This window comes from Betta splendens, chromosome 13, assembly GCF_900634795.4.
Source record: "Betta splendens chromosome 13, fBetSpl5.4, whole genome shotgun sequence".
In the NCBI taxonomy this organism is placed as follows: domain Eukaryota; kingdom Metazoa; phylum Chordata; class Actinopteri; order Anabantiformes; family Osphronemidae; genus Betta; species Betta splendens.
In genome coordinates this window covers 14,470,518-14,494,032 of record NC_040893.2, presented here as the reverse complement: position 1 = coordinate 14,494,032, position 23,515 = coordinate 14,470,518, and the positions used below count along the sequence as shown (strand labels likewise).

General features: G+C 42.7%; 2 protein-coding genes across 4 annotated transcripts; one reads left to right on the top strand and one right to left on the bottom strand.

Annotated features, from left to right (window-relative positions):
- Positions 1-1,567: 1,567 nt before the first annotated feature.
- Positions 1,568-12,485, top strand: LOC114868156 (centrosomal protein of 164 kDa-like). Its single transcript, XM_055514150.1, has 28 exons — positions 1,568-1,731; positions 2,203-2,286; positions 2,486-2,597; positions 2,775-3,006; positions 3,247-3,405; positions 3,520-3,642; positions 3,735-3,815; positions 3,901-4,005; positions 4,390-4,485; positions 5,001-6,050; positions 6,563-6,616; positions 6,725-7,386; positions 7,464-7,595; positions 7,678-7,873; positions 8,317-8,394; positions 8,483-8,605; positions 8,959-9,102; positions 9,214-9,297; positions 9,379-9,447; positions 9,543-9,802; positions 9,936-10,121; positions 10,226-10,406; positions 10,493-10,600; positions 10,689-10,791; positions 10,888-11,274; positions 11,363-11,435; positions 11,525-11,638; positions 11,852-12,485. Exons 2-28 carry the CDS (start codon positions 2,208-2,210, stop codon positions 11,949-11,951), a joined length of 5,091 nt encoding a protein of 1,696 aa, XP_055370125.1. The 5' UTR covers positions 1,568-1,731; positions 2,203-2,207; the 3' UTR covers positions 11,952-12,485.
- Positions 12,486-12,654: 169 nt separating this feature from the next.
- On the bottom strand, positions 12,655-21,935 carry sidt2 (SID1 transmembrane family, member 2). 3 transcript variants are annotated; one of them, XM_029171567.2, is made up of 27 exons: positions 21,633-21,935; positions 21,067-21,448; positions 20,854-20,969; positions 19,625-19,789; positions 19,447-19,492; positions 18,845-18,946; positions 18,567-18,650; positions 18,301-18,466; positions 18,086-18,179; positions 17,725-17,783; positions 17,506-17,532; positions 16,760-16,798; positions 16,590-16,667; positions 16,037-16,152; positions 15,856-15,929; positions 15,690-15,756; positions 15,539-15,612; positions 15,288-15,411; positions 15,052-15,169; positions 14,804-14,940; positions 14,624-14,732; positions 14,427-14,503; positions 14,295-14,341; positions 14,107-14,212; positions 13,908-14,018; positions 13,706-13,819; positions 12,655-13,477 (listed from the first exon to the last, which is right to left on the bottom strand). In XM_029171567.2, the coding sequence occupies exons 2-27, from the start codon at positions 21,304-21,306 to the stop codon at positions 13,415-13,417; spliced, it is 2,553 nt and encodes an 850-aa protein (XP_029027400.1). In that variant the 5' UTR covers positions 21,307-21,448; positions 21,633-21,935; the 3' UTR covers positions 12,655-13,414. The 3 variants fall into 3 exon arrangements, with proteins under 3 accessions (XP_029027400.1, XP_029027397.1, XP_029027401.1); XM_029171564.2 differs by having other exon boundaries at positions 21,067-21,935; XM_029171568.2 differs by lacking the exon at positions 17,506-17,532 and having other exon boundaries at positions 21,067-21,935.
- Between the last annotated feature and the right edge of the window lie 1,580 nt (positions 21,936-23,515).

Here is a 23,515-nt window from a genome sequence, read left to right as displayed (position 1 = left end):
GGGGTTAGGAAAATGAACTTTGTTAAACAACAACAGCCATCAAACAGCTAAACAGATGTGGGATCATTGCATGGCGCTGATAAATATTTAATCAGCAAATCCACCATTTCATCATGTCCTGACTGAGGTTTAAAGGTCATGTCATTGTTCCAGCTGCTTCCATGATGGAGCACTGTTCTCAAATCAGCAGGGGTGGTTATCTCAGCTTGAAGCGAGGGCCGTGGAGCTCGTTCGCCCGCTATCTCCGACGCACACACCGTTTCTGGCTGCTATGCCCCAGTCCACTGCTGTGGTTTTGCAATATCACATCTGTTGAGGTCGCCTTAGCTGTAGCACAGGCGTTCTGGACCGAAGCCCCGGTCGTAGAGCGTCACTGTAGGTTCCATCGTCCTGCTGCTTGTGCAGCTTGAGAGAAGAGGAAGAAAATCCACTCTGAACCTATGTAACCTAGATCATTCCAGAAGCAATGTGAGTGTCATACAGTCACAATCAGAGAAATGCTAGTTGAATCGTGAATAATGAGGACACAGCTTCTGTGGCCTAGTAGTAATAATCCAACTTCAGGATTCACAAACTGAAACATAAACAAGTACATTAAAGGATTAAAGGAATTTAGGACTGCAGGTTTGAAATTAGGCACATTTTTTTTAAACGTCTGTCCTCTCTATTACGCAGTTCAGTGCGTAGGTGTTGAGATGGTCATCTATGTTTCAAGGCCAGTTTGTACATCTAAGGCTTCTATTGGCCAAGATGTTGAGGTCATTCACCGTGAAAGCAGAAAAAAACGCCAGAGACAAAACAAACAGGGCAGAGGGAGAACCCATGCAGATGTTACAGAGCTTTCTGGATTGTGTCTTTTTCATTGCCTATTATTTACTGTTTAAACGTATGTTAGAAATGTAAATGCTTTATCCAGTCAAAATGGAATCAGTCAGTTAAGAAGTAGAGACCATCTGGAAACTTTGCTGCATTATTGGCACCACATTGATTCAGGAAGCTTATTTATTAACTTTAGTGCACCATTGTAGATGCTATTTGCCAGTAACATCTGGACAAGAGAACACTTATTAGCACTATTTGTCCACATCTTCTCTGCCCTCTTGTGGTCGCGCACATGAGTAAAAAGCTGTATACACACATACTGTTTTCCACTGTTTCTATTGTTGCAGACAGTAATCAACAATAGACTGCATAATAAATGTTTCTACATTGTTTAGCAGCTAAGTGTTAATGCTGCCCCCAGCTGTGGGTGAGAGGTTTAGGGACAGGTCCTCAGCACTACAGGCAACATTTAGCTTTCGACTTTCCCCTGAAGTTCTAAAGCTTTTACAAATAAATTATGGATTGAAGGTACACATCTTTCTGGTGCTTTCAGAGGCAATACCAAACAAGTTGTTTCCCATAAAGGAGAACATTTTAGACTGTTTATTATTTTTTAAATATTAAATAGTTTTGACATAGAAAGCAGTATTTAAAGTTGCGTGCAAGTTGCGTGCAGTTGTTTCTTCACAGATGAAAAGAGCGCTTTCGGGCACATTTGAACGCCTCATGTGGCTCAGCCTGTGACGTCATCATCGTCAACAGGAAACGGGAAAGCGTCCTTGGAGATGCCGTTTGTGCTGTAACTTTCGCATCTTTCGATGTTGTGTTCATGCAATGCGCGTGTCAATCAACTGACAGTCAGTCGACACTGACACGGAGATCGATGGTTGACTGGTTGAGAGTTCTGTGGTAAATCACGTATTATCCATACTCCATTTTCAACTATTTAGCTGGCTATGCTAACGTAAAGTAGCCAGCTTATGTGAAGTTAGCTTCGATGCTAGCTTAATTAGCTCAGCCCTCATTTAAATAACGGTAAACACCGTACCATGTTCTTGGGGATTTCAAAACGTTTAATGCCTGTAATATTTGTTTATCGCGATGTAAGTGTTACTGCTGCCGTGTTTATCACGCACACAGATTGTGCTTTAAACAAAAGATCGTTTTTCTTTGTTTGGCTAGGCGCAAGAATTTATAATGATAATCTTATTAACAGCTCGTAGCAAATAACGGTGTTCATTTTTCTCTGAAAACCGGAAATTTTGCACAATGAGGAGGAACCCCGGTATAACCGGGAGGAAAACCCCTATAGCTTATAGTTATAATTATTCAATTGTTCTCTGTTTTTATAAATCATACCGCATTTCCCTCTCTGTGCAGTCACCATGACTGCCGCTGCTCTTATTGGGGACCAGTTGATCCTTGAAGAGGACTATGATGAGAACTATATACCATCAGAACAAGGTACACAGGACATACTTATTATTATTATATATGTAATGCAGTGACACATTTGCATAGGAAAAATGTCTTGGCCTTGAATGTTCTTGCATGTTAGTAATATATAATTCATATATATTATAGCGTTATATTATAGTTCTAATATGTAGCACATTTCTGATATTTCTAATTTGCTTCTTTCATTCTTTATTTTTATCACCAGAGATCCAAGAGTATGCAAGAGAGATTGGCATTGATCCGAACAAAGAGCCAGAGCTCCTGTGGCTGGCCAGGGAGGGCATTGTTGCCCCTTTGCCTGCTGAGTGGAAACCTTGGTATGTGAGAGGGTTAAAGCGGGGGATTATCTTAAAAGTACTGTTTAATGGCAACTAGACAATAATATAATAACGATATTATAGTTACTATAGTTACTTTTTTAACTCTTTCTCATTATCTTTTTTCCTGTCCACTGAATGATAACAAATGTCTTAACAAACCCCACATGCCCACAGTCAAGATGTGACAGGAGACATCTACTATTTCAACTTCTCTTCGGGGCAGTCCACCTGGGATCACCCTTGTGATGAGCACTACCGCAACCTGGTGATCCAAGAGCGTGAACGTGCTGAAGTCGCAGCTGCTGGAGGAGCCACGGGAGCAAAAAAGGACAAGGACAAGAAGAAGAAAAAAGAAAAGAAGGAGAAGAAAGAGAAAAAGAACAAGGAGCCACTTAAGATTGCTGGTGTGAGTGACCTAATACAGAAATACCTAATGTATTGTTGGAAGCCAGGTAAAATGAAAATGGTCGACCAACAAAAAGTCTGCATCCCTAAAACATTCCAACGTCAGTTTTTTGACTATATTATTTTCTTATTCGATAACAATGTTAATTGTGTAAGAGGAATACATAAATTAAAGGAGCTGTTTTTGTGTTTTTGGTGTTCTACATTACTGGTGAAGTTAATTAATCTTCCTTTTTCATAGGCCCTGTCTTCAGCGCTAGGTCCCTTCCCATCCACACTGGGCAGCCTAGCTCCTCTAAGAGGTCTGGATGCCCCTGGCTCACTGCCTGGGTCTGTTCCTCCTCTCCGGGGGTCCCTTGGCAGCTCTGGAGGGCTGGACCCCCTCAAGACAACTTTTGGGGTAAGATCTTAGTGCAAATGTATAATGGCCCCGGTTGTAGGATGTTGTAGTTATTGGCTAATTACTATGTATAGCTTACTATATACAGTACTAATTCCTTTCTTTCTGTCACAGGCCCCCAGGAGTAGTGGGGCATCTAGTGTTTTGGGTGGTAGGCAAGAGGAGAGGGTGTCCCTTAGTCTGCCTGGGTTTGAAGATGATGATGAAAATGATGAAGGCAAAATATCAAAAAACGAGGTACATATGAAACCTAAAAGTTTTACAAAATGATAAAGAATGTTTTTTAGCTGCGATCCCAAAGTATTGCTTGTGCATTATACCATTTTTAGCTAAGTCCTCGTGGTTCAGACAGACTTTTAAAGAATCTCCATCTGGACTTGGATGCCCTCGGAGGAGGCCTGCAATATGAGGTAGGCAGGGTTTTTACTTTCTCTAGCACCATTTTTAATCAGCAGTTAACAGTGTAGAGAGACACAGATGGTGTATGTGCTTTAGGACAGTGAGGCCAGTGCTACAGCTCCACCCGAGGAGAGGACTGACCCAGAGTTGCAGGACTTGGCACCATCTGGAAATCGCACTCCTGAACCAGAGTCCCAGCAGGTAAAAACAAACACAGCCAATTATACAGAGGCTCCCTTTGTTTATGTCTTTCTGTCTTTTTCTCTTTGGACAATTTTACTCTCATACTTTTACTTTTATATTGGCATGATATGCACAGCCTGGAAATCCCAGACTCTTAAATACAACATTTGAACCAGAAATTCTTTTACAAGATAAAACTAGTTAGATCAAATAATGCAAATCTTGCAAATACATGTGATTATATACCTAGGACATAAAGGTTTGATGGAAGTGACTATCACAAATCATCACTGTTTCATTTGTGCTTCTCTTGTCTCATGTAGTCTTGACTTGAATTGTATTGTTATTATATCTCTTGTCTGTCTTTGATCTTTCCGCTGTGACCCGAATGTGCTCATGTAGCTGCTGTGCTGTTGGGACCTTTCCTATGGACGTGGCTGTTACTGCGTCTTCCTCTTTGTCCTGTTGTCTTCCTACTGTCACTGTTACTGTTTTGCAGTCTAAAACTAAATGTCAGGGGCAAAATGTCGCCACCATTAAGTCCGTAATATTATAGTTTGCCTCTGATTTATGTGTTATCCTCACTGGACTAGAGCAGTACTATTCCTCTCTACCGCCATTAGAGAAGTCAGTTGTAATTTGTGAAGCACATGAGAGTCAGGTATTTGTGAAGTTGTAATTTTATTCATATTCATTGATCTCTTCTATTGCTGTGTTTTTGGGAGGAAACCAAAGCAAAGATACTCCCAAACTATGTGTGAGTGTGCAGATGTGATAGGCTCCCAGAATAGTTTATTATATTAATTGTCTAATGTGACACATTGTGTCCCTGCATGCATAATCTTTGCATGCAGTTATGTCAAAATCATCACCCCTCGTTCATTGTCTATCAATATTGGTCGCCATCGTTTTGTCTGGTTCCAACCCTCACCTGCCCCCCCTCCCTTTTGTCTTTACACGCCTTCCTTTGTGCCTCTGTTTGGGATGGATGGATCCTATTTCTTTCCACCAAGGACTCTTTGAGGGAACGTAATCTCCATCTGTCACTGCTGGTGAGCAGCAGTAAAGATATGAGGGAGGAGGGGGTTGGTGCTGTCACCTCTGAAGCTGAACCTGCCTCTGAACACTCAGACAAGGGGGAGGCAGAGAGCTTGAATGAAGTACAACAGGAGACGGCTGGAGTGCTGGAAGATGAGGATGCTAAGGGAGAAAAACGAGGGCCAGACGAAGAAGAGGGGGAAGGAGAGCTAACACATGAGCAGGAGGATAGAGAGGATACAGATGAGAAAAGTAAACAAGAGGGGCATAACATAGAAAAAGAGCAGATAGCAAGTAAAATAGCTGTAGGCAGTGAGCAAGATGAAGGGAAAGATGATGGAGTTACTGAAAACATTAAAAACAGTGAGAGTGAGGAGAGCAGTGAAGGAGAGGAAAATGACAGCAGTGATAAGGTAGAGGTGGGTGGTGAAAGGCAGGATGATGAGGCAGACGACAGAGCAGAGAGTGTGGAGAGTTTAGCGGAGGAGATAGAGGAGGAGGAGGACCAGCTACCAGCAGAAGACTTAGAGCAGTACAGTGATGGAGGTGTGGAGAAATCCTTTAAATGGGATATGGAGGAGGAGGGTGAAGATGACAAAGAGAGGGATGAATCTGAAATAAGTACAAATGCTAAAGAAAAACTAAATGAAAGTAAGGAGGAAGAGCACAAGAAGGAAAACGAGGAGGAGGATGAAAGCGAAGATGCTTTGGAGAGATGTTCTCTGAGCCACAGGAACCTGGAGGAGAGTGAGGAGGAGGTGTTAGAGAGATGTATGGAGAGTGAAGCAGGAGATGCAGGGAGGGATTTCACAGAGGGAGAGCACGATTTAAACCCCCAAAGGCCTCAAGCAGCAGCGAGTGAGGAGGAGGTTGTGGAGATGTTTGAGATGGAAGCGGTTCGTGTCCAGCCCACCGAGCTAGGCCAGAAGATGATGCTGAGTGACCACGAACCGCTTGACCACAGGCAAAACACTCTTTCTGACGAGGAGGAGAATGTGAGAAAAAAGTGCCCCCTTCCTGCAGAGGTAGGGTTCGCTGTTGCCTCTGTGCGTGCTCATACCCTCTCACTACTCCCCGGCCTCACCCACTTTCCCGCTTGACCTTTTCAAGCATGCATGGGTGTACATGCAAGTGCCACAATCCTACTCCACTGCCTTAGGGGCTGTCATCCTCTGTGATTCATCTGGATGTCGTCACACGCACGCTGGAAGTTGAATTAGTCTGTTTGAGCCCCTGAGGACTGGATTGGAAAGCTTTGATCCCTTTGCCCATTGACAGCACTTGTGGTAGTCTCTCTCCTTCCTGTCTGACCAGACACAGGATTTACCGCCCTCCACTGCCTCCCCTTTGCTTTAATGTTTGAGTTTATAATATGCCCCCAGCTCACTGGCTGTGGTTGTGTTTGCATGTGAAGCACACTGTGCTTTTGCTTTGTGCCGTGTGTGTTTCTGTGTCTCTACCTTTTTTGTTTGATGTCATCGTGTGCACACGTTCGACTATCCAGTTACTTTGTCACTGAGTGTTGGTGCTTTTGCAGGAATCTGAGGCCAGTAAAAACACTGTTGAAGCTTCGACCTCCATAGATGTCAAGGTAATCAGATCCAGCAACATGACACCCATTCAATACAATACTTCTATTAATTCATTTAATTCATTTAACAATTTCATTAAATAATGGCTTTGATTTTGTGCCCTAAAGCTGTCAGAGAAAGCTCAGAGCATCCAAGACCTGTCTGGCACAATCAGTCCACTGCAGAAAAATGACAGAGAGGGAAAAAATGATGATGAGGTGCAAAAGACAAAGACGGCAGAAACTCCCAAAAGGATTATAATGGCTGAAGACGAAGGCAAGCTTCCATTCCATAAAGTCGACCGGCTCATCCTACATCAATCTAGACTGTCACCTTCTCTCTCCAGCCCCTCCAACTCAGAGGGAGGTGACGAACTCAAGGCAAAAGCCAAAGGTTTCGGTATTTCTTTGGGACTCAAGAGACCAGAAACTTCCAGAGGTCGCTTGGTCCGCACTCCCAACACCCAGCTTGATGATCCTGAACTTCCCCTAATTCACCAAGACGACTCGCTCGAAAACAAGTCACACTGGAGAATCAGTAGAGACAGGGGGACAAAGGAGGAAGAGAGGGAGGAAGAGGAGTGGAAGAGGACAGAGAAGGAACAGAGAAATCTAAGTGTGAGAGAGGAGAAGGAGAGAGAGACGACGAAGGCCGATCGAGAGATAGAAGAGGAGAGGGAGGAAATGGTGAGACAGAAAGAGAAGAGGATCTGTCTCCTCCAGAGGGAGCTGAAGAGAGAGGAAGAAGAAGAGGAGAGGAAGTTAAAGGAGGAGAGCCAGGAAAGACTGAGGTGAGAAAGCACACGATAATGCTGCAGCTGTACGTTGGAAACTTTTTTACAATCCATGAATACTTGTGCATTTGCAGGACTCTGCGCCAACATATTCTGTCCACAATGAAAGAGGAGGAGGCCAGGCTCAACGAGGAGTCTGAAAGGACTCGGGAGGAGCTCAGAAAGTCTGTTCAGAGAGAGAATGAGAAGCAGCAGCAGAGGCTCAGGTCACAACTACACCAAAAACAGGCGCACTCAATTGTGCAGTTATGACCGTGGTCCCAAGATAACCTAGATTTGCCTGAACAGGGAGGAGAGTGAAGCCAAGCTGAAGCTGCTACGTCTCACTTTGGAAGAAGAACGAGCAGCAGAGCAGGAGAGGCTGGAAGCCCAGAGGAGGCAGAACATTGAACGTCTGAAGGCAGAGTTTGAAGAGGAGCTGCAGGCAGAGAAGAGGAGACTCCAGGATGAGAGGGAGGAGAAGCTGAGCTCTCTGAAACACGAGGTGACTGATGCTGCACTGGCCCGTCTCGTTTTTTACTCTACTTTTTCTGTCAAACTTCTGCTTTTCGACTCTTGTACAAAGGGATATTATGAAGACCGGACATTGGAACCTATATAAAAACAGAAGTATGAAAAACATAACATAATATAAGAAACAATCCAGAGATTGTGAAAAACACTGATATGAACCTGAGTCTCTCTTCAGGGGAAAAGTTACCCTCACAAAATGTTATTAACACTCCAGATGCCAAAAAAACAAGACTGTGTGTGTTAGCTCCTATCACCAGTATGATTTATGTTTTATACCTTAAAAAGCAGACATTCACTTTTACTTTTACTCATTTAATTTATGTAAACATTAGACGTTTTGGACATGAGGGACACAGATTAATGATTTGTCTTAATGTGTATCTGTCTGTGTTTGCACTGTTTGTCTGTATAAAGGTTAAAATCACAGAGAGCAGAAAGGAGCTGATTATGAGTCCACGACCTGAACAGCACCTGGCAGAGTATCACAGAGAGGTCAGAGGACAGTGGTCATGACAAGGCATGTTACTTAATACATTTTAATGCATCTACATTTTCATCAAGCTTTACCTCTGCCTTCTAGCTTGCTGATGTCCTCCAAGAAGTGCGCGAGGAAGTGCAGCGGGATCACGAGAGGAAGCTGGAGCAGCTACGGGAAGAGCACAGGAGAGAAATGAACACCATCAGGGAGAAATACCTGGATGAGGTTAGAGAGTGTGTGCTTTTATTTACAGCAGGTATCAACAACCCAGGTTTAAAGTTTTACATTTTTTATCATAGCAGCAGAAAAAATGCAGTTTCACTACGAATGAACAGTGGCTACTGTTGTTTTTGTCACTCCTTAGATAAAATGTAAAATCTTGGTCATAGGCATGTTTGCTCTTTAATTTTTGCTTATCTTAGAATAAAGACTGGAAGATGAAAATGTCAGATTGTCGGAGTATGTGACTGGTCCTGAACTTGTGACATGTGATTAAAAGCCTGTTCAGTTAGGGCTGTGATGCCACGAGTATTTCTGTGTACTAACATGTACACTGCATGTGTGTTTGTGTGATCCAGGAGACTGCTCAAAGGGAGCGCTTCCTGTCCACACTGCAGGAGGACAGAGAGCGCCTTCAGGCCTCGCATGCTGTGCAACTGGAGAAACTCCGTCTGCAGCTCGACACACAGATACAAAAGTCACACCTGGCACAGTCACGCAAGGTGAGTCCTGCTAACCCTAACCGCTCTTTTGTCAAGGTATATTAACACGTTGTGACATACAACAACACAAACGCTTCCTAGAAAATCTATTTATCTTATTTGCATTTTAAGGAGGCAGAACTGCAGGATTTGACAGATCAGTTGGAGCTGAGAGCAAAAGAGCTGAAGAGTCAAGAGGCCATGCTGCAGAACAAGGTTTCATTTCATAGTTGGTGAGCTTTTATTTTTCAAATCTAACCTGAACCATATATATCAATGGTTCCTGTCTCATATAAGGCAGCAGATCTTAGAAGAAGAAGGAAGAAGCTTGGGGAGGAGGAGGAAGAAGTGGACAGGCAGACTGAGGTGGGAAATCCAACTTCTCTGTATAATATTGTACAAATATCTTCATCCGCGCCTCTGTTAAACTACTTTCCCTTTCTGTGTGTCTTTGTGTTCAGGCTTTTCCCCGGCTCATCCAGGAGAGGGACGAACTGAAAGTGGAACTGGAGAGGATGAGAGAAGAGAAACATCAAGCACGAGTACTCATTCAGAAAGCCAGGGAGGAGAAGAGCAAGGCCAGGGAGGAGGAGGAGAGACTGAGAGAAGAGAAAGATAAAGCCAAGGAAGAAAGCAGGAGAGCCAAACAGGACAGGGAGCAACTGGAGAGCAGAGTGGTGCTGCTGCAAGAGAGATGTGACCGTCTCAGCCGCAGAGTCATGTACAGTTACTTATATTGGACTCAGCTTTATTGAGCTAAGCTCTCATCACATTGTTACAGTTAATTAACTAATATAATATAAGTAGGTTTGTTTGCCCTTTAAATTGATTCTGGTCTTACTCTGTGTGACCAGTGAACTGGAACAAGATGAAGGAGCAAGTGCCTCCTCCAGGCAAGAACCCAAACAGAGCCAAAAGGAGGCAGAAAAAGCCAAAGCAACAGTGCCCCCCAGTGACAGAATAGACTCATCGCTACATGTAGAAGACCTGGATGAGCCACCGGTCTCCCCTCCACCCAACAGCCACAGCAGCATGGACGAGTGAGTAGACAAATGGAGTAGGATTGTTCTTTTAATTAGAAATGTAATGTGTGCAGTGTAATTAATTACTAAAGTTGTGTCTTTTTATTCCTTAATGTGTCCAGATTTCGACGCTACATCTCTTCACATGGCGCCTCCATCCAAAAGACCAAACTCTTCCTGGAGAGAGAGAGCAGCCGCCTGATGGAGAGACAGGCAGCTCTGCAGTCAGCCCACACCAGCTCCTTCCAGGAGCCCAACAAGGAAGGAGGATTAACTGAAGAGATGATAAGAACCCTCCAGCAGGTGAGGAAACCTACTCCTGTTAAAGTCCTTATTGGTTTAAGATAAATGTTAAGAGCTGTTAAGAGCTGGTGTTTTTTTTCTTACAGGAAGCCAGAAATGTGGCAGAGCTGCAGCAGGCAGTTCAGAGAGGAAACTCGCTCCTGCGAAGGAAAGAGGAGCAGCTCCAGCAGCTCGAGAGCTCCATGGCTGAAGAGGTCAGGAGACGCTGTCAGAATTAGGTAGCACAAAAAGAAATGGTTGAGAATCTCTATTTTAATGGAATCCTTTGCTTTGGGTGGGTAGCCTGTGTTTGAGGACATGTCTCGGGTGGCAGGAGAAAGGAAGGTGACGTTTGATGTCACAGAGTCTGATCTCAGCAGCACTTTAGACCCTCCTGAGGGAACAGGTACGGCTACTACATACAAAAGTGTAGGTGTAGAATGCGAAAGCTGACTATTCTTCAGATGTTCTAAACTTTTTTCCTCCATCTTGCTCTCATTAGGTGGTCATCCCACTGTCCCAGCCAAAGTGCAGGAGCTAGCGGATTCCCTGCAGCAGATCTCAGGCCAACTTAACACCGTCCTGAGTGCTTTGGGCTCATTAGCGCAGAGACAGAGTTCTGCACCTTATACACGCTTCTCTATGCCTCCAGTTCAGCCTCACTCCACCCCAGCTCCCTCCTCCACCTCTGTTCCAGTCATGCCCCACGTGCACACCTTGGGGGTCAGTTCCTTAACAACCCACCCCCCAGTGAGGCTCTCGGAGCCTTCATGGAGCTGGCTGCCTCAAGGCAGCTCTGCAGCCACCCCCCTGTATAGCACCCCCATCAGCAGTGGGCTAAGGTCCGCTGAGGATCTCCTCAACAGTCGCTATAGTCAGATATTCCCAGGTATTTCACCAAATGCTTCAGTTTGGAAAAAGAGGATTATTAACCTGAACATAGTGTTGGTTGTTTTTAACCACTGCATGTTCCTCAGGAGCATCTGCGGAGCCAATCGCCTCCAGCACCATGAGGACTTCCTCTGCATACTCATCGTTCACTCCTGCTGGGTAACCCACATAGTGCATGCACAGATGTACTTACCTCTTCATTTTGTTCCAGTTCTTCTAACCATGTGATTGTGTGGTGTTTGTCTCAGTGAACATAGCCTGCGCTCCATTGTGAAGTCAGCTGAGGTGGATGGTCAGAGGCTGCAGGGACTGATTGATGGCAACAAGAGGTGGTTGGAGATGCGCAAAAAAGACACCAGCATGTATCCTTCTATGCTCATCCACACACAGCACTGTTCTGAAGAATACCAGATGTTTACTTGTTCAATAATGAGAAATATTTCGTAAGTGAGTGTGAGTATTTATATTAGTGCATATGGTAATTATTTATCAGTTCCCCGTTTTATATTTTTTACTTGTATGATAATCCAGAACACACTTTTGTATGAACACTTTTTGTTAACTGTGATTTCCAGTCCCCTGTTCACACGCTATCAAGCTCCATCATCATCCAGGAGTGGCCTGGTCCAGTTGGGCCTTGATGATGACAACCAGATCAGAGTCTATCATTACTGAAGACATGGCACACAGTCCAGTTCTTTTTGTACTGTGACTACGGACTATGGAGCATTTTTTTATCACCACACCAGGTCAGTGTGACGTTTGCACGCAGGGCCTTGTGCAAGAGTCAGCTGCTCGCTTGATCCTTTTCACTTTTCAGGGAAACTCCAGCCTCATCTGCTGTAGCTGGAGGAAGGGACACACGTGTCACAGTGGACTTTAATCCTCCACATTGTGTATGGCTGTGAGAATCTTGTTTACAGATAACTGCTCCATTCCACACATCGGTGATTCCCTGTTTTATTGTTTGGTTTACTGACTTCATAAAACTGTTGTAAACCCAGAGATTGAGTCCACTTTATGGCGGGTTTCAAATGTTTTTGTGCCACTGTTTGTAAATGCCTTGGGTGTGAATACGTAATATTCCATTTTGTCTCTTTAGAAAAAGGAATCACTGTCATTGAATCCAGTCCATCTTATTTCACTTATGTCCATACTTAAACTGATGTTTACACAAATAGTTGTGGCTACAGTAAAACTTTAACAAATGTTTGTGTAAATACAGTGTATTTTTATATGAAATATTTTAATAAATTTTACATATAACTATACAATTATATTATGAACTGTGCATTTGTAGATATGAGTTGGCCTCTAACTAAACATCTGGTTTAAAGCAATAAGTCAACACAACAGAAAACAATATAAAACAGTCACATCTGAAAATGAGACCTTTATTCAGTAACTGCTCATTGCATTGTTTGACATTAAAACCCTTTTTCTCATACAGTGCAGTGCAAAAACGGCCATCGCAGTTTACTTTAGGGCAGTCATGAAGTAAATACAATCATCAATATTCTCCGATGAGGACGGCTAGCTGGAGGATCTGACCGATCAGAGCACAGCATGTGACTAACAATATTCTAACATTAAAGGCCACCGACAGACTTAACAGGATTCACATTCACACCTCAATGTCTGTAAACACACGCACACGCACACACGCGCGCACACACGCACACGCACACACGCGCGCACACACGCACACGCACACACACACACACACACAGTATAAACAGCATACAAACCGTAATTTTAAAGTACATTGACTTCAAATGTAATGCGACAGTATAAAATAAGTTAATTCTGACAGTTACAGTTTAGCGAGCGTGTACATAGTTATCCTCATCGTCAGCAGTAAGTAAACATTGGTTACAACAGTTATATTGACGATGGCAGCGAGAAGACAAACACTTCAGCATCACTGGATGTCGATCAGGCTCTTAATTGGCACATAGTGTCCATACAGGTGGAGGGAGGGGCCAATGCCTTTCCCTGAATGGCTGATGGGCTGTGAGAGGCAAGGAGCTGCCTGCTTCACAACCTGGGAAAGACAACAGGCTACAGGCTGTGCTTTTTGGGAACGTGGAGGATACAGAAACAGATGATAAGGCAGAGAGGAAGAAGCTCTGATAAACTTAGAAGACATAGATTTTGTCTCTCTGGATGGTGTCAAGGTCATCATCCAGAGTCAGGAGGACCTATGATGGAACAAAAAGGGGCAAAAGGTTAGTACATAATGTTTTCTTTGCAGATTATCATTAATATATACATAGTCAAAAACTGCATTCACACATCTGTGTTATTCAAATAAGCCAATTTAATGTGAATGCTACATTTATTTAGAACACACGAACAGACAGACACACACACACACACACACACACACACACAGACACACACACACACAGACACACACACACACTTACCAAAAAGGATCCAAACATGGCAATGGAGGAAAGAAAGTGCCAAATGTCATGGTCATCGAAGAATGAGAGCAGGATGCAGTCTCTGTTGTGCTCACGAGACTCTGCTGGTGTTTTCTGCATCGGGTGAGAGAAACGTACTCATTAAACGAACATTATGCTGGACGACCATGATTCTCAATGTATCTGTGCCCCTGTTACCAACCTGCCAGGTGCTGAGACCCTGGAAGAAGAAATACAGTGCAAAGCCCCAGACTACGGCTGTGAAGAGAATGCACACCAACGCGAAGCACTGGATTCTCTCACCGCTGCGCAGCTAAACACAGACAAAGAATCCTTAGTAACACAGTACAAAATATTTCTGCTCAATTTATGAAGACAGAGGAGCTGAAAGCCAAACACACCTTCATAATGATGTAGAAGGCAAAGTAGAGCAGCAGGTTGCAGATGCCGATGGCTAACAGGTAAGAGGCAAAGTCATTGGGCCTCTCTATGAGGCCATAGGCAGCTCTGCAGAGGAGGGAATAAATTAATGCAATTCATTTTACATCTGTAGATAACTTAAATAAAATGAGGAGCAGGGTTTACTTACAGAGACCAGTTGACTATATTTCCCATTACAAGCAGAACCATGCGGTCCTGTCAGACAGAAAAGCAGTAAAATATTTTATGCTTTAAGTCATTACAACATAAACCGGTGCAGCATGTTCTGGACTTTACTCACAATATACATAGGTCCACTGCACTGTCTAATGCAATCTGTGTAGACGATGTACACCATCCTACGCAGGATCCCAGAGTCTGACAAACAAAGATCCAAGTTACATTTCAATTAACCTTATTCCAGTTTGTGTTCTTATCTTATGAGTAAGCAGATTCATTTTAAAACTAGACATGCAAATGTTTTTAATGTGATCTTACCGAATCTCCATCGACCCATGTAATAGAGCTGTATGCTGAGGAGCAGAGTGGCCAGAATATGGATCACTGAGAAAACGATCCAGAAGGCTGTATTTCCTCTCCCAAACACCTGTGAACACCCCAAACATTAAAAGAGTGTCCGTGTGTTGAGGATCATGATTTGTGTGTTTCAGTACGTACCACCCCCAGCACAGAAAAGAAGATGACCATGGCCAGGCAGGCATACGCTGTGTAAGCGCTTGCATTAATGTCTGGGTGCCGCTTCTGGTAGAGTTTCAGCATACACAGGCCAGCAATCATGTACATGAAGGAGGTATCTGCAAAGAAAATGGAGAAAAAAAAATAAACACCACAGCATGATGTCACTGATTCTTGTAGAATGTGTCAAAGCAACAACAGGAACCGTGTGAAAGAAGATGCACATTTACCAAACTGGAAGTTGGTGTAGTTGGGGCAGACGTGGTAGCAGGCACTGAGCAAGCCCTCCATCATCAGGGCAGTTCCCATAGCATAAAACAGACCAAAGTGCTTTGGGATGCCACACTCCTGGAAGGTAAGAGAGCAACACTGTACTTCCAAATGAGCTAATGAGCTAATTATAAATAAAGCTCTGTGCTTTACGGCACATCTACTCCTCAGCTGTACAAGACCACCTGTGTCCTACCAGGGCATTTAGTTCATTGCGGACCAGGGCCCGTTTGTGGACGATGTCTCTCTTGAGCACGATGAGGAGGAAGAGGAGTCCAAGCATCACATAACCAACATTACTGAGGATGTTATTAGATGCACTGTGTGGGACAAAAAAAATCCAAGTGAGCACCAACACATATACATATACACATACACATACAAACACACACAGACATACACATCACACAAAATAAATCATATCCACTGAAAAGGGCCACTACACACCTTAGAGCGCCCAAGGGGTGAGCGCACAGGAAGTTGTAATAGCAAATGTCCTGGTTCCCTGTGACGTTAACAACCTGAAGAACAGTAAGTCAGGTTAATATCTGACGATTGTGCACAGTGTTTATTATATAGAACAGATCCAAACTAATACCGTCTGGTAGGTGATGACCAGCTGGATGACTGGGAGAGCATAGAACACGGCTATTGTAGCAATGTTCCTGGAGAAAAGATTATTATCAGGTTTGTGAACATAATAGTAGACTTGTTCTAATGCAACCATCAACAGCAGTGACTATTAATCCAACTAGTTTCCTTACCAGAAGTAGATTTGATATTTCTTGCTGAGGATCCTCTTGTCTTTACGCGCCAGGTCAGAAACACACAGATATTTCTAAGAAAAAAAAAAGAACCAACAGCAACTTTAACACTTCACATCTTAAATAATGAGGTTTTGTTTTGCACTTTACAATAGATTATCTTTGTGGAAATAAGATGTACCTTAGTGCGGACTATGTTTTTGTCTGAGTCAATATCATCCAGCGTGTCATAGTCATCCTCCTCCACCGAGCTTAGAGACTCCTGTCTGCTTCTCCCAACACTGTCCAACGATCGCTCTGATGAGAAAGCGGACAGTACATTTAGAACAATGTTCGTTTGATCTGGAGGAACAGGTTCTTACAGCAACATATTTCCGAATTTCTTCCCAATTTTCAGATATAACCAAAGAATTGTAGTTCATTTAATTTTCATCTGATTACAGTAGATCGTTTGCGGACACGAGTGTGTCACTGACGAATGACTGGGCTGATTGGTTTCTTGTAAATTTCAGAACTGATTAAGCCGGTTATACGGCACTGTGTCACCGATGCGGACGGCTACGTGGTGAAGGTGAGTGAGAAATGGTCGACGTTTAAAAGGCTCCTGTCCTGATAAACAAAAACACACAGACAGCAAGTGAGAGCCTGGGCCGCTAGAAGGAGATCACCCACAACTCAAGTGGTGAGGATGTACTGCAGAGAGACAGTGGAAAAATGGTTCGATAGCTCCATACCCATAAAGCCATAGTTGTTGTCAGTTGAGGTGGCACTGTCAGTGATGGCCTCTGAGCTCAGTGTGCTACTGTTGTCAGCTAGGGAGGACAAGAAGAAAAGTGTTTGGCCTTATGTAAAATCAAATTCAATCTCTGTCACACAGATCAAAGTGTAAAAAGCTAAAACTCACCAAAGGAGCCATACTCGTACGGTGAGGCTGGAGTCTTGCCTGTGGAGACACATGTGCAAAAACACATAATAATGTAAAATAAAATCCCAGCTTAGGACATGTTGATGGAATGCAAATCCACAAATGCTTGTTAGTATGTTGACATTGCACACTGCGTGTGAGCTGTTGTTACGTGAACACAGAGAGGTGAGGGAGTCAACGCAACAGGCACAACACCTGAAATAACAGATTTAGTGAACGAGTGAAAATGCGAGCGTGAAGTGGTGCAAAGGCCCATTTGCTGCAAAGAAGGGTCACTGTAGCATCGGTGTGTCTGCCCACACTGCAGTGAACAGATACACTGAGAGGTTGACTTGAACTGAAGAATCACATTAGCACTTATTTGTCATTTTTATTTGAATTATTACTACTTTAGTTCAATAATATTTTATGCTTATTTATTGGTTCACTTTTTAGCATTTGCTTCTAGCTATAATTTTAAATACTTATGTGTTTCCTCAGTCAAAAAGGTTTAGGGGGTCCATGGACAGGGGGGTGAGATCAAGGAATGTATAGCTATACATCATGTGCATTTATAACTGTATGATGCACACGCCTATAAACAAATTCCACATGTGCTCATACACAAATTGCAAATTGCAGGAGGGTTATAGTATGTGAGCTAATACATGCAGAGCAGCTGCAGAGAAGCCACAAAATGAGATAGAGAACAAAAGTGCACAAAAGGAGTAACTATGTTGCTGTACCATCTCCGTTCTTCCCAAGCAGTGAAGCTGAGAGAGAGTGAAAGACACGTTTAGTACACGGGGAGAATTTAAATGGTTCATAAAAGAATACAAAGTCTGTGCGGCAGATTCTATATTATACAGCTACTCTGCAGTACAGGGTTAGGACTTCAAACAATGCTCCCCTCCACCTGCCTCTAATGGGCAGGTCCATCATACTGCAGCTAGTTGCTGGGTTACCTGTCTCTGCAGGCGACATGTCAGCAGGGTTCTGAAACAACTCTCTCTTTTTACTCATTCTGCAAATAAAGAGGAACAGATGCGAATGCATATAATTTATATTTAGTGCAGTGCTGTGTAAAGAACCACATTTAGCAGGCAGGGACTAATGGAAACAGTAAATTGTATTAAAAATATATATTGTATAAGTGTAAAATGCTTGCTTAAACTGTAAATGATGACTAAACCAGATACTTTATTTACTTCATGAATTCATGAATATATGTGTCTGTACCACAGCTTCACTGGAAGCTTCTTGTATAACTTAAAGAGTATGTTAGCACTGGGAGAAGCCTGCATATAGAAAGGTTTCAATCCTTACCGCTTGTTTTCCACACAGGCCATCAACAAAGTGAGTAGGTAGAAGGAGAGGAAGATACCCAAACAGAACAGCATGCCTATCACATAGGCCTCCGCTGGAGAATGAGGACACAGACAATGACCTTAAATGCATTGCACAATACAACACAGCAGAACGTGTAAAATGCATTTTCTTAGTTTTGGGACACACAAACATAAAACAATGGTCATACGTACAGTTGATGGCAGGGGAGACCATCACATCTAGGACCTTGCTGCGATTGCCAGCATCGATCAGTTCATCAGGTCGCAATGGATAGAAGAGCAAGGGACCACCACATGCCTCATCCTCTGTTTTTACCACTACTACCACATAGAAACTGTTGCTGGGAAAATCTTTCTTCTGAACAGAGACAAAAACAAGCGAGATTGGAAACAACTTCTTTTCGAAGTTGAGTTTCCTGGAAATATCTGACCATGACTTTTCAGTGCATGAACATTACCTGCACAGTGATGGCACCTTTCTTGGTCATAGTCTGGTACATCCCAAGAAAGGCCACATTGTTGTCCAGGTCATATACAGGACACTGAAACCATCAATGAGATGATGCATGACACAATTAAATGCAAAACAAACAGCAGATTAACATGAGTATCATCCAACGTTTTCCATTAAGGCTATAATGAACTTAATCATGGCCATGCACAGCCTGAGAGTGTTGCTGCACCACAGATGGGAACATAACTAGTTTGAGGGGACAGAATGGAAATGTAACTGTACCAGGATGTCCTGGATGGACATAACGGAGCAGGGGAAGGCCATGCCTGAGTTGACCTTAACGATCACAGTGTCCACCCCATCTGGAAAGACATACTTGAAGTACTGAGGGAAATAGAAAAAAATAAGAGGAAGAAAAGTGTCATTAAGGGGACTAATTAAACGGAGTTTGTTTCATATTTCTTTCTTTCTGCAATATACAGTAAACTCTATGCATGATTATGTGGTAATATCCACAATATTAAAGCATAATGAAATAAGGCAGATAAAATGAAGTGTCCCGTGAGAGTAGCAACTGCCTTGACTTAAGTTTCAAATTAAAGCTTTATAAAAAGGTCAAAAAGAAAACCAGTTGTTCTCTTTTGCACATTTTAAAAATGAGAAGTGCTTCCCCTAAGCAGTAAATGTGTAAGATGAAACATTCCCACCATTCTTACATCCTCTTTTCACATGTGCTTTCCTCAGCATTTCTCGTGTTCTACATCATCTGCACCTTCCACCCAAACCTTCCCCCCGTCTGCAATCTGTGGCTGAACTTCCTCATTGTAAAGTAACACTTGATGTCATAAATAAACAGTGGGACAGTATAGTGATGAGAGCTATACCTGAGGCTGGGATGGAGATGCAGTGAAGGTGAATTTCTTGTCTGTCCTGTAATAATTGGGGAAAACAAGATGACTGACACACCAGCAAGACATTCTTACTATAACAGGACAATGACAAATCTGTTAATTCAGGCTGCAATCGCATAGTGTGATTATGGGATTATCGGTTATTACTCACTGCAGAGTGAAGCTTTCAACACGACTGACTCGTAGCTGGTAGTTTGTACCCTGGGTGGACAGGGTGGACACGTCCACAAAGAAATACTGAGTCTCTGAAGCTGCCCGTGTTGGGGGCTGGCACAATGTTCTGGCCACATGACTGTAAGGGTACTTCCTCTGGTAGCTGGAAAAACAAACAAAGACAAACAGAAAGAGAGACATTGAGTGTATTTTGTAATTAAAACAATCTTAAAATAGGATTCCCTGAAAATAAGTTGTATTATTCAGCATAGGTCACTGTATGGATGGCTGTGTTACTCAAATCACGGGACAAACAGAAATAGCAACTACAAAATATTAATTAATATTAATATTATGAAAACCAACATTTGCTCTGCCTTTTTCTATTACATAGAACTAGGCTTAAATCTGCCCACACCTCAGATAATGGAAGTGAAAGTCCAAGGTTCAGTGGCCATGTGCTAAAGTCAGAATCCGCACAGGTATTGCACAACGACAAAAAACCCTAGTCAACGTGGGAGAAACCGATCACATGAAAGATAAACGAATAACTAGAACATACCGTGCAATTATGTTAAGTCACATGTAATGTATCCTATAAACACTTTTATCCAACACAGAGCATTTTAAATGCTGTTGAATTAGTTTTCTCTTTTCGAAAAAGGTGTATAGACCAACTACTGAAAAGTATGCAATTCTAGGGCCAGTGTTCAAAGCTGAACCTCCTTTGACACAGGAAACACAATTCTCAGTAGGTTACCAAGTACACCTGTTGCACTGGAAACCAAACTAGTCTGATCACATGACATGAAGTTTTCACAGCAGCACAACAGCCTGACACTCCCAGTAAGAAAACAATCTTTTTCGGTTTATGTGCAGTCCATTGAGTGAGCAGTAGGTCAAAAGACCAAGCAGAACTGTTCACTTACAACTGACTTAAAGTTTAGGAATTGTGTTGTGACTTATGCCTTTTCTTTAAAATTCTATGATTACGTCATTTGATTTCCAGCGGCTCAATGATCCACAAAACAAACTAGAAAAGTGTATGTTCAACATATACAGTACACTTTAAAAAGATTGTTCCATGGCTTCAAGAATCCCGTACAACTGGGTACATAGAGTATGTGTAAACAAAAGGGGACCGCTTCGTACCACAATCTTTTAGCAGCAAAAACAAGGCCATGTCAGTCTAGAACCAGGATACAGTTTGTCAGTTAAAACACTCACAGGCCTCGGAGGATGAGAGGGACTTGAAAAGACAGCACAGCTTGCTTCTGCCGGACCACAAACAGGATAGGACTCTCTGAAAGCTGGGACAACACGGACACACGCACTCCCTCTGTCTGGAACCCAGATCAATGAGAACAACATAATCATCACATTACAGTCAACACTGCCTGATGTATTAAAACTCAAATAAGTCTGAGGAAGTAAACTCACCTTGTTCCTGGACACAGTGTGGTTGAAAGCATAGATTGTCTGGTTCTCACTCGTAACCGTGTCATTGTAGGTGACATCAAACTCTGCGTCTTTCTGGATCACATTCTTACTTTCCCCGCTGCCGCAGTCAATCTGGGTTACACACAACCAGAGCAGGGCGACCAGTCCTGGTCGGGTCCAGCAAGGAGCAGGTTCCCGGCAGCTTTTGTGTCGAGATTTCCAGCAGCTCCTTGACATCATTTCGTCAGACACCGTCCACCGACACTGCCAACTGATAACCGTTAATATAGTCGCCTGCACGGCAGTCCTAATAAAGACTCCACCCCATTCAGCAGCAATTAACCGCTGCTCAGACAGCAGGCTGGTGTAAGTGTGCCACGTCCTGCGAAGGCAAACAATACGAGCAGCTAGTACCAGACGAGCTAAACGCACAGCTGGTTGTTTACATCAGAAGCTCCCCCGTTATTCGTATTACGGGCATCTGCAACAAACTCGAGCCTTTTAGCGACGCAACCAGTAACGGAAGTTTCCGGACAAACAGATGATAACAATAACCGAATCGTCACCTAAAACGGCGATCCCTGGCGGATTGTTAGCTAGTTGCGCTAGCGTTAGCGTCGCTGGTTAGGACATTGATATAGCAGCTCCATGTTTTGATGGCAGGTTCCAGGGTCTCGTCCGTCTCGAAAGTAACTCAACGCGAAATGTTTTTTTTTTAATTTCCGCTCAGTGTGAACGCATGCCACGGTCCGTAATCGCATCGCCGCAGCATTATATAAGTTATCCTCCTATAAAAACCGTTGACACTGAATGTGTTTACAGTGTAGAAAATCTAAGCTACGAGCGCCCCCTCCACGCTCAGACAGTAAACAAACCAAAATGACGTCATGACGTCATGACGCCGCCTGCTAATACGCAACACAGATGTCAATGAATGACATGGAAGTTCGCTTCATTTTTTTAATACACAGCAACAAATGCACCCCTGAATGTAAAACAGATCCGTGTATCTTTGTATTACGTCATTATATAAACTACAATGTGATGTAGGACATTTTGAATGTGATTCCGTCCCTGAAACAGTGAAGGCTTTCAATATAAATTACTCTTGCACACTTTTGAAAATATTTATATTTTTCATATTGTTTTTAAGAACAATACTAAAATAATTGTTACACTGTGCTTTAGAAACACATTGAATTGAAATACATTTTAGAAAGACATTTCAAAAACATTTTAATAATCTACTTTAACTAAAAATTACTTAAGAAGTCATTTTATGGGGTTCCTTTTAGCTTATTTATACAATACATTTCAGAAGACATTTTTGTTATAGAGATTGATGATAAATATCCTCACATTCAACCCTATCCCTGAACTAATTATTCTTTTCTTGACCGAGTGCTCTATCTTCACTGCTGTCTCTCTGCTTAAAATGCAGAACACATAGTATACCAGACACAGCAGTTTGATTAAAATGCATTCCTAAAACCAGTGCTTTGATGTTAGTGAAATTCCAAAAAGCCAGATTATGTGAGTCTCTTTTGGTTTGACTAACAAACATTTATTTAGTAATATAAACGTCCTTCTTCTGAGAGTCTGGCACTTAGTACAGCTGCCCGTTGTTTAGTTTGGAATTTTGCTTAGAGGAACAGGATGCAGCAACACTTCTCTACCATGGAGTGGTGCTGTCTACAATCTGTTGAGAGAGAGAAACAGAATAGAAAGCAATAAAATTCTACAGGATGCACTTCAATAGAAGACAAATCTGTTATTCCCTATACAGCATCCTTATAAAGCAAAAGAGTCAGCACTTCTGCAAAATAGATTAAAATGCTGCATCTGTTACTACAGGTATATTAGTCTTAATTTATAATAAATTTACATGTGAATTGTAAGTCATAAACCAAAAGTGTGCTTTTGTAATATTCTATCCCTGTGATGTAAAGTTTCTGTTGAAATAAAAATTTGGTTGCTGCTTATTGTCAGGACATTTATCAGACCTTCTCAAGCAACTATATGTTCTGAGAAGGTCAAGGCCATTTCTCAGTTTTTTAGTGAGGTTTAAGCTGCCTTTGCAGCAAATCTTGCAGGTACACATACTGTTAATACCTGTAATTTCTAGACATCTATATAGATCTACAGAACCAAAATGAAATATGCCTTATGTTATTGTGCGTTATATGCATTTAAAACAATGATGCAGTTAAATTGACATCTCAGTGGTGTGAGTGTATTATCGTTATGTTGGTGCGGCGTGCGCCTTTAGAGCTTCATGAACCAGCCTGATACATACACAGTGCAGCAGTTTGCAAGGAATCACTGAATCATGGGAACCAGAGTGATAATGCGCACTTCTTTGTCGCCAAGGCAACCACAATACGTTTCCGTGGATGAAGTCATTTGTTACGCCGACGGTTGCCGTGGTTACAACCTAGAGAGGGCGCTG